This window comes from Podarcis tiliguerta (assembly GCF_965153285.1).
Source record: "Podarcis tiliguerta genome assembly, chromosome: 11".
In the NCBI taxonomy this organism is placed as follows: Eukaryota; Metazoa; Chordata; class Lepidosauria; order Squamata; family Lacertidae; genus Podarcis; species Podarcis tiliguerta.
The window spans coordinates 53300829-53316812 of record NC_139544.1 but is presented as its reverse complement, the minus strand read 5'-3'; the positions used below and the strand labels follow the sequence as shown (position 1 = coordinate 53316812).

At 42.8% G+C, this 15984-nt stretch overlaps 2 protein-coding genes across 10 annotated transcripts in view; both read right to left on the bottom strand.

The window, feature by feature from the left end:
- The window catches only part of DYM (dymeclin), a 165312-nt gene extending 157139 nt beyond the window's left edge, over positions 1–8173 (bottom strand). For 2 of the 9 annotated variants that reach the window (XM_083402817.1, XM_083402825.1), the window contains exon 1: positions 7784–8096. The gene's annotated coding sequence lies outside the window, so the exon portion shown is untranslated. Of the gene's footprint in view, positions 1–7617 lie in introns of all 9 variants that reach the window. The other 7 variants (XM_083402821.1, XM_083402823.1, XM_083402822.1 and 4 more) reach the window with 7 other exon arrangements.
- Positions 8174–11450: 3277 nt separating this feature from the next.
- Positions 11451–15877, bottom strand: LOC310659568 (UPF0729 protein C18orf32 homolog). The gene is made up of 3 exons (XM_083403263.1): positions 15792–15877; positions 13053–13292; positions 11451–12337 (listed from the first exon to the last, which is right to left on the bottom strand). Exons 2-3 carry the CDS (start codon positions 13251–13253, stop codon positions 12263–12265), a joined length of 276 nt encoding a protein of 91 aa, XP_083259389.1. The 5' UTR covers positions 13254–13292; positions 15792–15877; the 3' UTR covers positions 11451–12262.
- Positions 15878–15984: the final 107 nt, after the last annotated feature.

The window sequence follows — 15984 nt, the reverse complement described above, 5'->3', positions numbered from 1 at the left end:
CAGGAGCATTCGGTGGCAGCGCGCTTCTGCGCATGTGCAGACGGCGGCGGCCACTTCTGCGTGTGCGCGAATCGCGGCAAACCCAGTATTTACTTCTGGGTTTGCCGCGGTCACAACTTGGACCAGGCCCAAGTAGACGTGGTCGTAAGTAGAGGTTCTACTGTATAACATTATAAATGCGTTATTAAAATGTGACACCAGGAGCGCTGTACAGCAGTAAACAGAAAATTGCATTGTGAGTTATATAACCTTTTTTCCTTAGCATTTTTTTAGATCAGTGTAGATCCAGCTTTCCTCCCCAGTATTAAATAGGACTGCTCTCTTAAGAGTGTGACAGAACATTTGAGAGCTGGTATTGTACATCTCCCTAGATAATATTCAGCTTGACTCGATCACCTAATATCAGGAACACCCTGCAGTGTCTTCACCAGACATACATCTCTGACTAAGCAGACCTGAAGAACTTAAGTGGTGTTATATAGAGAACAGCTAAAGAAATACTACAAAATACACTTATTTGTAAACCAGACTGAGCAACAGGGGGCCTGGCAGTAGAAAGGAACACAAAAATAATGACATCTGCCATGTAAAAAAAGGATTTGAAGGGAAATCAGGCAACAGATGCTCATAGAACAACCACTTCCAAAATGCTATTCTACTTTGTCCTATCAACTGTAATTGTGCAAGGTATTTCTCAGTATCTGTCCAGTGTATCTTACTCTGCCTTCCTTCTTGCAAGGACCTTCAGGTGGCATGAACAGGGCTCCCTCCCCACCCCACATTTTATCTTCTCAACAAGGTTTGGTGTAGAGAAACCAGGATACAAACTGAGTCTAGGCTGCCCAGTGAAGTTTCAAGGCCTCCTACAGATAGCTCAGTTGGTTAAAGCATGATCCTGATAACACCAAGGTTGCAGGTTTGATCGCCATGTGGGACAGCTGCATATTCCTGCATTGCAGGGGACTGGACTAGATGATCCTCAGGGTACCTTCCAACTCTACAATTCTATGATTCACGCCGTAATAAATTTGTTAGTCTTTAAAGTGCCACAAGGTTCTTTGTTCTTTTTGCTGCAACAAACTAAGACAGCTACCTTACTAGAAATTGCTTATAAGGACTGTTAAGATTCTGGCGGTGAGAAAATAAGATTGCATGCTGTTCCTGAATAAAACATATGGAAGAAAGTAGGACACAGAAGCAACACAACTGTCCACCTCCTTTCCTTTGGAGTGTTATCTCTTCAGTATGGAAAGCAAACTGTTGTATCCACACATTTTTCAGCGTAATTTGGCTGGAAAGCAGCTTAAAGGCAAGTGCAGTATCCCTGGAAACGAAGGTAGATATGGTTCTCAGACTGATATATGGCGGCCTTTGCCAGTTACTTGACCTCAAATTTTATCTGCAGCAAGTAGGATTGTGCCTTTAGGATTATATACCTACACTTGCTACCCTCACCACAGGTAGAAAAAAAACAAGGACACTGAGAGATCCCACATTCCGATAAATACAGGGCTTCCATGGTTTAGTTTACAACTTTGACTCATAATAAGGGGACGAAGGGAAGATATTACCCTAAGGAGAAGCACACATGAACAGGCCCTAAAATTCTGGAAATAAGTACAGTGGTACCTTGGGTTAAGAACTTAATTCGTTCTGGAGGTCCGTTCTTAATCTGAAACTGTTCTAAACCTGAGGTACCACTTTAGCTAATGGGGCCTCCCGCTGCCGCCACCGCACAATTTCTGTTCTCATCCTGAAGCAAAGTTCTTAACCCGAGGTACTATTTCTGGGTTAGAGGAGACTGTAACCTGAAGTGTCTGTAACCTGAAGCGTCTGTAACCCAAGGTACCACTGTACTGGGCAAAAGCAACCTGGCACATTCCAAGCTTGTGGGATTCTGAGACTTAACATCCATTTTACCTTTGGGTTATGAGTGTGCATGCTGCTGCTGCTTATGAGGATTTCATTCTGTGCATCTTTTATCTACTACCCCTTTTTCTTGAGCCCTGAATACCAAAATTAAAAAATATAATTTGTCAAGCAATGCAAAGCAAATAAAACCATTACGCCAACACTACAAAGCAGATGCAACACTTTTGCTCCCAAGTGCATAAAGGAATAATAAAGTCAAATAGTTTCTCATTCCTCCAGTAGCAAGTCTGCAGGAATGGAACAAGTTAAGCAATTAGAAGAACATCACGGACTCAGAGAGTCAAGCTCACCGTAGCATATATAGCCCTAGAGGAAAAGGCAATACACACCATCAAATCTTCTCTGCCGAATTAAAAAACTATGAAGAGTACCTCAGGATACAAAAATGCAGAAATTGTAAAGCCTTTCACAGTGGTATACACATTTTACCAGCTGGCCTTTGGCAATAAACTGTTAGTTCTGCTATCTGGAATAGAGCTAGCAAGATAACCTATTAAGAGCACCGTGAGCGACAATGGAAATATAAGCTACCAAGTTACTGGGAGCCTGACCAGAAATTGTGAATTACGTAGTCATATTACCATAGTGCTATAGGACACCATATACACATTATGCCTCCATAATGAGCAAGTGTATGCTTTTAGTATTTTATGGACTAATACAGGATACAAGTATCCAGCAAGTTTATACAAACTGTTCAGGAAAGGTGTATTTAAGATGCATTAAACTGTTTCCTTTCCCTGCTGAGAATGTGTACAATAAATTAATCTGGATGTAGAAAAGAACTGGAAATAGATGTCACTATCTGCTCAGTCACATTGCTAGTAAGCTACAAAACTAGAAAAGGCACAAAAAGACTACAGTACTCAGAAACATTACGAAGCACTCTCAAACTGAAAATGGTTCTTTATGATCTTATTCTACAGAAAGAGATTTACTCTAAGGAAAAAAAGAAAGTTGCAAGACAGCCACCTTACCAGGATATCTTGTGTCCAGGTGTGTTTTGCTACTGGGACCGGTCCAATTGCGATCACATGGGCATTTCTGGATGCCAGGTTGGCAACTGACACCTCCATCTGGCTGGCCCCATCAGCTTTCTTATGCAGTTAAGCAGAAGAGCTTATTTACTGCATTTATACCCCACCTTTTCCTCCAATAGGTACATGGCTCACCCGCCTCACCAGTTAATCCCTACAACGGCCCAAAGGTAGGTTAAGAGGCTGTGAGTGACTGTCACCCAGTGAGCTTCATGACAAGAGTAGGGATTTGAACCCTGATCTCCCAGTTCCTATCTGACACACTAACCACTACACCACACTGACTTCCTAGACTTCTTCTACTATGGGGCAGCTATATAAATCAACTAGTTAAACAAATATGGGGGAAGCAAAATGCCACTTGGAGAAAGATCTGAAATATTTCCCTTTAATCCTGGATTGTTTTAGTTGATGTTCTAATGTGTTGTAAACCACTTTGAGATGTTTTTTCTTTAAAATATAAAGCAGTGTAGAAATGAAAATGAATACTGATGATGATGATAATTAAAAAATGTCATTGCAAAAAATATAAAGGTGCCTAGACATACTGTTGTGGCGACTGTAACTTAGGTTTAAGATGCCAGTTGCTGATTAGCTTACATATCTGAGTTTCTAACACTGCTTAAGTCTCTGAGGAAACACTGTGGGGACTAGCACTGGCATAGTAAACATTCTGAAAGAAGCAAATGCAAGCTCAAGTGCAAAATCTCAGAATAAGCACCCACCAGGAAGGAAAGACTGAGGCAAATAATACAGCTTGCTGTGGACATTCACCCCAGTATACACCAGTTCTAAAACAGTAGGCCAGTTTAGATGCTCCTTACTCAGTGTACAGGCTGCATACAATGACCATTCCATATCACAATTCGCAATGTGTTCACTGTCTACAAAGCACTGAAATCCCAAATCCAGTAACAACTGTATCACCATAACTGGAACTTCTCTCTCTCATAATTTACCATGTTTACAAAATGCCCTTCCTCCCGGAAACTCAGGGAAATATATATGGTGGAATATTTTGCATACATTCTCACAACTGTCCTAGTAAGTAGGTGATGTTGAGAGACTAAGACTGGCCCAAGGTCAAGAACCTAAGCTCCATGACCAAACAGTTGCTGCAAACGTGTCTTGCATTTTCTTCTTCTGTCATATCAAGCACACTATAGACAACAGAACTTTAACATGAACAATGCTCTAGAACACCACTCTGAATCCATTCACTAAGTCACAGTAAGTAACGGTCTGTTCTTATCAGTATGATGGCTCTGTAAGGTTATCTGGAACAGAAGCTGTAAAATAAGATAGCTGGAACACAGGTCACAACCCAAGCAGACCATGAAATGAGATGTATCTTACTCAGGCAAGGAAATACTAAAGTGTGTAGTTATGTGATTAGCAGTTCTACACCCATTGCCCTTCACATCAACACACCTAGGTGAAAATAGAATAACCTGAAAGGTTACAATATTTTTAGACATGGTCTAAACCTAATCATGGTTAAACTTCATGCTGGTAGCAATGTTAACTGCAGTTAAGCAAACCTTTCTACAACTAGGATTGGAAACTAGGTTTTGCACACCCATGTCTAAAGAACACAATGTCATGAAGGTCTATTTTCATCTGCAAGTGGGATGCGTGAGAGAAATTACCATAAATCAAGATTATGAACCCAATAGCAGTTATTCTATTTTAGGCGTTGTTATACCAGCCTCCATCTCCAGACTGATGTTTTTTCATTTAACTGCATGTTGTGATGGGGAAGCAGCATTTGAAAAACTGGCAAACTTCATCATATTTGGCACCAGAACACCTCAATAAGGTTTTCCCCTAGGTCCACACTCCCTACCTTACTCAAACTCCAGATTTAGCAATGAACCAACTATCATTGATACCATTAACTTTATTTCTTCCAAAAGAAAGAAGTTTGCTATCAGCCCCATTTTCTCTACCTCATAAACGTGTCTACAATTATGCTAGATCACAGTGCCACGTCCTGCATATATGCTCTTACTTACAGGAATTTATCTTTGAAATACTGGCAAGTTCAAAACTTACTGACAGGCATAATCAAGGACACACCCAAGGTGTCAGAAGGTACCTGAAGGAGATACCTTGCTGAAGCAAAGCAGGTCTCTGTCTGGGTGGTTAAGTCCAGTCAAATGCGGCTATGGAGTGCGATACTTATCCCACTTTCAGGCTGAGGGAGCCGGCATGTGGCCAGCTGTCCGAGTCATGTGGCCAGCATGACTAAACCGCTTCAGGTGCAACGGAACACCATGACGAAAGCCAGAGCACACAGAAACGCCATTTACCTTCCTGACACAGCGGTACCTGGTGTGCTTTTGAATTGCTAGGTCTGCAGTTTAGCTAGTGCCTGGATGGCCAACCACCTAAGTACACCATTTATGCTTGCCCTTCACGATGAAAGAAATGAGGTATACAGTGGTACCTCGGGTTACATACGCTTCAGGTTACAGACTCCGCTAACCCAGAAATAGTGCTTCAGGTTAAGAACTTTGCTTCAGGATGAGAACAGAAATTGTGCTCCGGTGGCGCAGCAGCAGCAGCAGGAGGCCCCATTAGCTAAAGTGGTGCTTTAGGTTAAGAAGAGTTTCAGGTTAAGAACGGACCTCTCGAACAAATTAAGTACTTAACCCGAGGTACCACTGTACTTTAAAAAAGCAAACCAACCCACTGCACTCCCTATTAATTAACCCACCACTCACCTTTCTCATATACATGTTAAAGCTGACAAAGGGAATTTTTTTTTTAATGCTCTATCTACCCAGATGGTCAGAGGATAGCTCAATAGCAGTTAGTACAGATGTAGTCTATTTAACCACCTTGTTATATTTACAATAAGAGTGGTTACAAAAGGAGATACTTCTTCTTTCTAAAGCAAAGAATCATACAAGAGAAGCCTACAAAACTAAGGGGGTAATTTACTCTAGATTAACACAGGACACAAGCCGATGCACATTTACCCAAGAGCTAGACTCACTTAACGCTGGAGGACCTCACTCCTGAGTAAGCCTGCATAAGACTATCAGTGTGTGAGAGAAACATGCTGTGTGCACTATATAAAGTAGGAGGAGGTATATCTGTGTGTGCAGGGGAAACTTATTCAGTTGCCCCTTCTTGAGTTAGGTATCCCCTAGCCATCACCGCCATCAGAAGTTCTGGGATAGCTTACTTGGTAGAGCATGAGACTCTTAATCTCAGGGCCGTGGGTTCAAAAGATTCCTGCATTGCAGTGGGGTTGTACTAGATGATCCTAGCGGTCCCTTCCAACTCTACAATTCTATGATTCCTCAGCACCAATCCATAGAAATTGTAGACAGGGACAGGGTTTGGTCTTTCAAATTTCAGCAGCGTCCTGTGAGAGTCAAAAACTCAGCATCCCCCTGCCCCTCAATTCACTATGTCATAGGAGCGCCCGCTAGGCTCAGCACTCAGTGCAACGGCAGAACCAGTCACGCTGCCCTAAATCCACATCTGTTGTAGAGTTGTGAGGGACCACAAGTGTCATCTAGTCCAACCCCCTTCCGCACAGGAATATTTTGCCCAACATGGGGCTCGACCCACAACCCTGAGATTCAGAGCAACAGAGCCCCGTGCTTTATCGACCGAGCTATCCCTTAAAACAACAGCCTTCTTTAGGCACGCAGCTGCAGGCATGTTTCAGCCTTTAAATGTGGAATTGCTCATTTTCAACTGTGCATTTCTTCTTATTATTTACATTACTGGTAGCTTTAACACTTCCTGTAGAGAGCCATGTTTCCCAATGTGGGGCAGTTTGATTTTGGGGGTGGGGGCAATTCGAGAATGACTTATTATCAGTTAATGGCTTATTAGGCTTCCTCCACGTGAATAGTTCACTTTTTGAATAATAAGAATTGTATGTCACAGAGGGAGCATCAGGGCCGGATTTAGATTTGATGAGGCCCTAAGCTACTGAAGGTAATGGGGCCCTTTATATGTCCAGCTGTCCTTTGTCAACAACAAATTGTCACTGTTTTGTGTGTTGAATATATGTTATATGGTCATTTATGGACCTAATGGGTAGCTAAAGCCATTTGCACATAACAAAATATGTATTTTATCAAAGTATTGTTGAACTGAAATACAATTAAGAAGTATATTAACAGTGAAATAATTATTAAGCTCTAACTTAAAATGATTTGTTATTTATAACAAGCTTTATAATGAAATGATTTTAGAATGTTGTTTCATTTTACTGTTGTTAGCCGCTCTGAGCCCGGCTTTGGCTGGGGAGGGCGGGATATAAATAAAATGTTATTATTATTATTATTATTATTATTATTATTATTTTATTAATAATGCAAGCACATTGGCATTTGGCAATAACAAACATTTTAGAATCACTTTTTTCCCTTTAATTTTTTTGGGGGGCCCAAGAGTGTGGGGCCCTAAGCTACAGCATGTTTAGCTTATATGTAAATTTGGCACTGGGGGGTGGGGATCAGGATTTTAGAGATGCTTAGGTGGGGGTACAGCCCCCCAAAAAGGTTGGGATCCACTGTGGAGGCAAATGCCTACCTAAATCTATATAGCAGCATATAACTCTATAAATAAATCAGCCACCTCTCTCCCCTCCCCCCCTGACCCCTCGTGCCCCCAAACTCACCTGACCTCCCCACCAACTGTCATGGCTACAAGAAGGGGCCCCTCCCCTCATCCCTGCGACACACGTAGGGCTGTCCTCCCGTCCCTCAGAGAGGGGATGCTAAGCAGCGAAGCCTTGCATGAAGCTGAGGGAGGAGGAGGAGGAGGCGGCGGCGACGGCGACTCACCCGGCTCCGGGCTCCGAGAAAGGGTGGGCTGGGTCGGTAGGTAGGGGGAGTGCGGGAACGGAAACTGACGTTCCCCTCCGGCGCCCCGCGGGATTCTCCTCAGGGACTCTTTGCTTGCGCGCCTCCGCGGCTCGCTCGCGTGAGTGGGGGGGAGAGAGAAAGCGCGGCCCCGCCTCTTCTACATTTGTGGGAGGGGGCGGGCTACGTACGCAGTCGGGCGCGCGCCCGCGAGCGAACCTTTCAGTCAGTCAGCCGCTCGGAACTCAAACCGCCTCCATCTTTCCACGTCGTCGTAGTCGTCGCCTGAGAGAAGCACGGGGGGCGGGGCGGGGCCGGAATCGGTCACGTGCGCTTGCCACGCCTCTCCCAGAGTTCCGCCCCGCCCCCGCCCGCTTTTGCAAAGCGGCGAAGAAGCGAAAGCGGGCTTTGAGGCGACCGAAGTGTATGCTGGGAGATGTAGTCCCAACCCGAAGACGGACTCTACGCAGGCGACTCTAGGAAGGGGATGCAGCGGCCGCCAACTACGCTTTGGAACTCCCTGCCTCTTGATATATCGAGCAGGCACTTCCGCTGTTTTGTTTTGAGAGCCTGGCTAAAGGCATGCTTGTTTGCTTAGAAATGCTGGTGTGAATTTTAATCCGTTTCAGTATTTTTACAACTTATCAGGCTTTAGTGTATTGTTTCCCCGCTCCCGTTTTTATCTTTTTATAAGCAGCTTTGATGGTGGTTGCTTTTTACAATAAAGAAGCCTATAAATGTTGTTAAATAAATAAATAAAATATATATTTATAAATAATATTTTATATAATAAAAATAATATAAATAATATTTATTTATACCTCACCTTTTTCCCTGATGGTGAAGGAAGGTGAAGACAGGTGACCTCACCTAGGCCTCACGAAGTCACCCCCCACCAAAGCAGGCTCAAAGCTTCTCAAAACTTTTCAAAATCATTTTCTCAGCAGCTAAAAGGCATTAGCTAAGCATCAGAAACATTCCGCTCTGCTGTAACAAAGGTAGAGAACAGTCCATTGTTTCTCAGGCCTTTCTCATGCCTTCTGGCCTTGCTAAAGAACCACATTGCAACTTGCTTTCTGTCCGGCAAGAGATTGAAACATATCTGAACACTCTGAAACCCCTTTCCTGGGAAGGGTGCCAAGAGTCCCAATAGTCCCAAGACAGCTTTCTGTTCATGCTCAGAGGACTCCTGAGGGAGGAGAAAGGAGGAGGGAACTGGAAAGGGGTATATATGCTTGTGCACATGACTGTGAATTTCGTGCATGCTTTTTGTGACTTATCACACTTGCTCCTTCTACCAGTTCATGGATGGTAGAAATAAAAGCCTTTTCTCCGAAACTATTCCTTGAGTGTCTGTTGACTCCCACTTCCCTTTCCCAGGCGCAATATTTTTCCCACCCGAGGGCAAAGCCTCATAAGGCTACAATGGGAAATATACGGCCACAATGATGCCACCCCTGTGCCATTTCTTCCTGGTTTTTTGTACGCTGCCAGATGTTTGGGTTGCTGTTAAGTAGCGATCTGATGGTTTCTACTTATTTACTTGGATAATTGTTTTTATGTGAGCTTCTATATTTGTATGATTCTTGAGCGACTCCTTGGGGGGGTGCGGTGACTTATCCTGGATTTTTCATGTACAATATATTCAAATGAACATCATAGTGAGATATACTTTCAGGAAAAGATGTAGCAGGATGGGCCTCTAAGTGCACTGCAGACAATCCTAGCTTTTGAGACACACAGGTGTTAACTTACAAGATTTAGTTGGTGTGTCATGACGACTAGAAGGAATATGCAACTCGGGTTCTACTGCACCATAAAGGAAACATCCGAAGTCTGGGTAACAACAGAACCCCCTCATTAAATTCTGTTTTCAACACTATTTAGCATTTATTTTTAGATCAATGATGTGATCTAATGTGCATACAAAAGTTTCCATACACAGGAATCTTGTAGTCCAGTCTAGACTTAGTTTTTGTAATTTTCTGTAGCGGAGTCTGAAAGGCCTGAATTTAAGTGTCAAGATAGATCACAAGCCTTATTAAGTGTAGTACTTTGTTCTGAGCTTCAACATACTTAATCAGTGCCTTTTACCCTGCATCTTACAGTTTTATCAAGTTTCCATTAATTCAAATGGCTACATTAAGGGAAAATTAAATTAAACCAAGGCATGAATAATTCTGCCCTCCTTTTTTATGAGATAATCAAAATAGCCTTTGGGTGGAAACAGAACTATTCTAAACACCAAAGTAGTCAAATTTTAATCATATGCAAATGTATGCAAAAAGGAAAGAAAAACAGCTGCGGTTTGTGAAGAACGTGCTACTGCTGCTACCGGTTTGTAACAAAATGTTGACAATGGGCCAAGTCTACCCAAAAAAGGAAATTGTATAACTAGACTTAATGAAAAACTATCCTCCCAATATTACTTCTCATGCCAGTCCTGTTATAAAAGGATGCATCTGTCTACACTGTCACCCATCTCTGAAGTTGAGAATACTAATCAACAAACAAATTCTGAGATTCTTGCTTATGAGCAAAGGTTAGTTTCATGAAGGTAGTTTCAGTTGTTGTTGTTTAGTCATTAGTCGTGTCCGACTCTTCGTGACCCCATGGACCAGAGCATGCCAGGCACTTCTGTCTTCCACTGCCTCCTGCAGTTTGGTCAGACTCATGTTTGTAGCTTCGAGAACACTGTCTAACCATCTCGTCCTCTATCGTCCCCTTCTCCTTGTGCCCTCCATCTGTCCCAACATCAGGGTCTTTTCCAGGGAGTCTTCTCTTCTCATGAGGGTAGTTTCAGTAACTGATCCTAAACATAGTATTAATACTATTGCTATTTATGAATCTTTTCCTATGAAGCATTTCACAATACAGTCAAACCTCGGTTGCCGAACGTAATCTGTTCCAGAAGCCCATTCGGCTTCCAAAATGTTTGACAACTGAGGCGCAGCTTCTGATTGGTTGCAGGAGCTTCCTGCAGTCAAGCGGAAGCCGCGTCAGATGTTTGGCTTCCAAAAAACGTTCGAAAACTGGAGCATTTACTTCTGGGTTTTTGGTGTTCAGAAACCGAAACGTTCCGAAACGGAGGCATTCAGGAGCTGAGGTTTGACTGTATCACAAAAACATATGTAAAGCAACTGTATGTATACACACAGACACACACACACAATTTCAAATCCAAGGCTGACGCCGAGATAAAGATCTAACCTTCGTAGGTTTGGTGAAAGAGAAAAGGCACTGAAAAGACGAGAGAGGCAGCGCCTGATATGCAGGAACAGGAAGGGGTTCTAAAGCAGAGGGGCCACCACAGAAAAGGTCCAATTCCAACACTGTACAGAATGGACCTCTTGATGAGAAGGTCCATCTGCAGTGGGCCCTTTCTTTGCTAAGTACAGTGATACGTCGGGTATATAAAAGGCGAGATGTTCTTTTAGGTGTCCTGGTCCCAAGTCATCTAAAAGGAGAAGTCATCTAAAGGCCATCTTGCCTGCCCCTTGCTGCCCCCCCCCCGTAATATAACTATTTCCGTTTTTATTTTTATATTGCATTGTAGTTGCAATGCGACTCCTTGGTTCTCTTGACTTGGGTCATTAAGTCCCCGATCTCCCATTCACACAACTCTTAAGAACAGATGGGCATAACTAGATCCATGAGCATAGGAAACATGTTTTATTGAGAATGCCAGCCTTCAGTTGTAAGAGCAAAACCTTTAGATTTTATTTAGAGTAATTCTGAATCCAATGTCAATGTTGCCAACCAAAATACAGCAGTTTGCACACAGATCTATTTTTATATTGTTATTATTTTAAGAAAAACATTCTTTTTACACCTTCAGAAATAAAGGCAAATTGCCTGGTCTTAATTAATGGGAGGGAATACTATTATATTTCCCATATGGCGGCTACCGCCCCTATGATCGTGTCTACGCAGACAAAGCTTGCTTCATCGTATCTGCAAAATCAGGAGGAATGCCAAACAACGCATAGTTTTGCAGGGATGGGTTGAGAAAAAGTGAGTGAACAGCTATTAATATTATTAGTGTCTGAGTATTTACAGTGCTGTTCTCTTCAACTATAATACATAAGTCATCTAGCTTTTTAAAGACAAGCATATAAGAAGTTGTGTGGAAGTTGAGTTCCAGGAAGTTCTTTGAAACAAGTCACAATTTTGACAGTTACACAGCAGTGTAAAAATCTGGAGCCTAAAAAGCTAACACCATAAACTGCACTGCATTGGAAAAGGTTCTCCTGTACTGAGAATGTCAAGCAGAGCAAGACAACATGTTAAATCTTTTCAGCTACAAAGAAAATAGCATCCTAAATGTTCCTAGGTGTCTGCCTGTGTGTATGCAGGTTCCAAGTTTTCTTTCAGAAAAAAAGTGCAATTAAATTTCCAAGTGGTAACAGCATCATCAGCTCATTTTCTTAAAGCAACCACGATCTCACAGAACAAGCTTACTTAATCAGTCTTTTTCTCAGAAACCCCTGGTGGACCACTTTCAGCAAATCCATTTGCAATGCCGTTGCTTTCAGTCTGAAACACACACAGAGAGAAAATACATTTAAATACATGTTCAGAGGGACGCGGGTGGCGCTGTGGTCTAAAACCACTGAGCCTAGGGCTTGCCAATCGGAAGGTCAGCGGTTTGAATCCCCGCAACGGGGTGAGCTCCCATAGCTCTGTCCCAGCTCCTGCCAACCTAGCAGTTCGAAAGCAAGTAGATAAATAGGTACCACCCTGGCGGGAAAGTAAATGGCGTTTCCGTGCGCTGCTCTGGTTTCACCAGAAGCGGCTTAGTCATGCTGACCACATGACCCGGAAAAACTGTCTGCAGACAAACATCGGCTCCCTCGGCCAGTAAAGCGAAACGAGTGCTGTAACCCCAGAGTTGTTTGCAACTGGACTTAACTGTCAGGGGTCCTTTACCTTTTTACATGTTCAGAACATTAGAACCTTTGAGACAACAAGTTTTAAATTTTGACCGAGACAGCAAGTTTTAACTTCAAAATGAATGGTATATTTACTTTCCATTACTGTTCTGGGACACAGAAGTTCCCTCCAGGGAATGCATGGCTACAGCTGTGGTATAGAAAACAGACCAGCAGCTGTTTCTGCTGTACACTCTAGAATGAAGCATCCTAGAAACTGGTGTCCTAGAAATGCTTTCAGCTAGCAGAACCACATGATCACCTTGTCCTTCATATGGTGTATACACACAATGCACATACAGAGTTTTGCCAATACTTACTTTAGAATCATCCATGGAGTCGTACAACTCACGCCTATTTTCAGTGCCGCCTTTTTGGTCTTTCTTTGCTGTTTCCTGCACTGCTCTCTTTGGCCAAATGCGCTTGATGAAAGGTGAGATGATGGGATAAAGATACGGCTCAAGGAACCTTTTATAGACCCACAGCAGAACGGGAATGACTATACAGGGAATGCACACCATTGTTCTTTTCAGGTCCTGCGGCAGAAATGTCCTGGAAGGCTTAAACACAGCAGGAAAAATAATTAGCAAATGAGGAACATATTCTGTGGTCCCTGCACCTTGCAAGGAGCTTAAAACTCCAGTCCTGTGCACATTCAGTCCTGTGCACACTCAACTCAGTGGGACATACTTCCAAGCAAACAAACAAAGTACAGAACTGCACAGTCAGCACAATTTGGCATGGAACGACGAGTCCGTAAATACTGCATTCTCTTTTCCCGGCAGTTCGGTTTTGTTAGCAGGCAGTAAAGAATGGTGGGGAACAAATAGGAAAGCAAAACACGGGGCTATTCTTCGTATGAAAATAAATGGATCTGGGAATATGTGCAAATCAATATATATGCTGTACCAATTTGACAGCGTAAATCTAATTCAGAACAGTACCTTGAACAGTCCTTCAAGTTACATGTCCGTCTCAGTTTGGATAGGCAAACAGTTACAGCCTTAAATGACAAAAGCAGTTGCAACACTAGAAATTTTGGAAGTTATCAGTTTGTAAGGCAATTCTGAAAAATCCAGGTGCTGCAAAATGAGCAGCAACACACCAAAACCTCTTTTTGCCCACTATTCTTAACAGACAATCAGCAAGAACTGGTGTGAGTGCGGCTACATAAGCTATACCAACACTCCCAGATACCATAAAGTTTTGTTTTTCTAAGCAATTGGCCCTAGTATTGCAATGTGGTGCTCTCAGGGGTGAGGTGGAGGGAAGGAGGAAGGGTCTCCTGGGGAAAATGGTGCAAATGATTAGCTAACCAAAAAGAAAGCTTTGATGGATCTGTGCAATGATGTCACTGAGATGTCCACTGGACCAGCTGCAGAACTGGATCAGGTAGACGGCCAAAATGAGAAGGACTCGGGTTAAGCACAGCCTATTCATCTCATGGGATTTTAAACAGGATTTCCTGCTCAGTAGACGCAGGGAAATTTCAGAACTTGTTACTGTGAAAGCAAACTTTTCAGGACAAATTAAATGAGGACTTAGCAGGAAAAGATCTGTGGATGTTAAGCAACAGAAACCTGAGAGAAGGCACAGCAAGTAGTTGGCTCATCTAGCAGGCAGCTTACCATTAAGTTGTCTCATAGAGCTGGCAACTCCAAACCAATAGTCTAAATTACAATAATATATTATTGATAAAGCAAAAATATTGTTCCTAGAGTGAAGCAAGCAGGTGTTGCTCTCCAAATGGACCAAGAAGCTGGGTTCTGGGAGACCCTCTGCCCTTTTGGGTTAAGTGTTCACTCAGCAGAATACTACTTTGCACTTTTTAACCAGAGTTTTCCAGAAGGAAAAAGCCCAGCAGCAATCTAGATTTGGTGTGCTTCCTCCAACAAATATTCTTCCTAAACCCCCACCCTACCTCAGTAGGTTTGATCTGCCCACAGGTTTTTGCTAATGATACAAAAATCACATATTTTAAAAATCCCACTGAATTAAATGGGGCTTACTCTCAGGTAAGTAAGGTTAGGATTTTGCTGTTGCAAAATACTAGAACATATTTGTTTTATTTAGTTAAGAAGAATGACCTTCAATGCATGTTGTTTGTTCTAAATTAAGTCCCAATTTGTTCAAAGAGACTCGCTTTCAAAGAGGGTACTGACACTGTGGCCTGAATTAGTGAACCTATCCATAAACAGACAAATCAGCCAAGAAGATACCTACTACGTTTATAATTCAAAGCTTAAACAAACACAAAGGTACAACTTTTACTTTAGTGGAGGCAGAAGACCCTGAAGTTAGTTTACAGGACTGGGGAGATATCTGCCAAAACACACAAATGAAAATTTTTTAATCATCGGCTTCTCTTAGCACTATTTGTCTGCTTGCATAAAAACGAAAACATGCCAAGTCCTATGGTTTAAAGCCCAGAGGATGCAGTTATTGGACAGTACTCAGGTACTGCAAATAAATACATTTTCCCCTACCTGCACATTTTTTTAATGCTGAAAACGTTCTTGTTTTGACAGGCCTACCCAGATGCTTAGACAGCTGAGTTGATTTTTTTTAATGTTTCGGTGTTTTAACCTTTGTCTTTCAAAGGAGGTCTGCGAATTTCCCCTGGATTTTTCTTGTTTTACCTTTTTCGCAAACCATTTGGAGCTGTGGTTATTCTGGTTTTTCAAGCAAGCGGCGCATTGTACAGTATATGAACACTAAATCAATCAATTAAGTATTTTCATAGAAAGGGGTCGTTTAAAAACCAACACTTGCGCTGCATATTTCTTAACGCTGTTTTCTTTTTTTAAATAAAAAATAGAAAGCCTGTCCTTAAAGAGAGAGGAAACTCACGCGATTGAAAGCAACCAATTAAAAATCAATAAGTGAATTAGCATATGCAAATGAGCCACTTGTTTTCGATGTAAGAAAACGGGGACGTTTAAGGGAGGAGAAGAAAGCAAGGAGAGAAAGGCAGGAAAGGAAAAAAACCAGCGGCCGCCTTCTCCCCGCTTTGCCCGCCCGCGAGAGCCGCGTCCAGCGCCGACATCGAACCGACCTACCTGCGCGGATCTCCAACGTCCAACTGAGTGCCGGCCGAGGGAGCTCTTCACTTCCGGGAAAGGAACGTGACGTCACTCCGCAAGCTCCAATGGGCAAGCACGTGGTGCGCTGACGTCGCGCTCTCCCTATTTACTTTCCACCGAGGGGGCCATGACACTAGAGGCAGAGCGGGGTGTGACCTAAGCACCATTT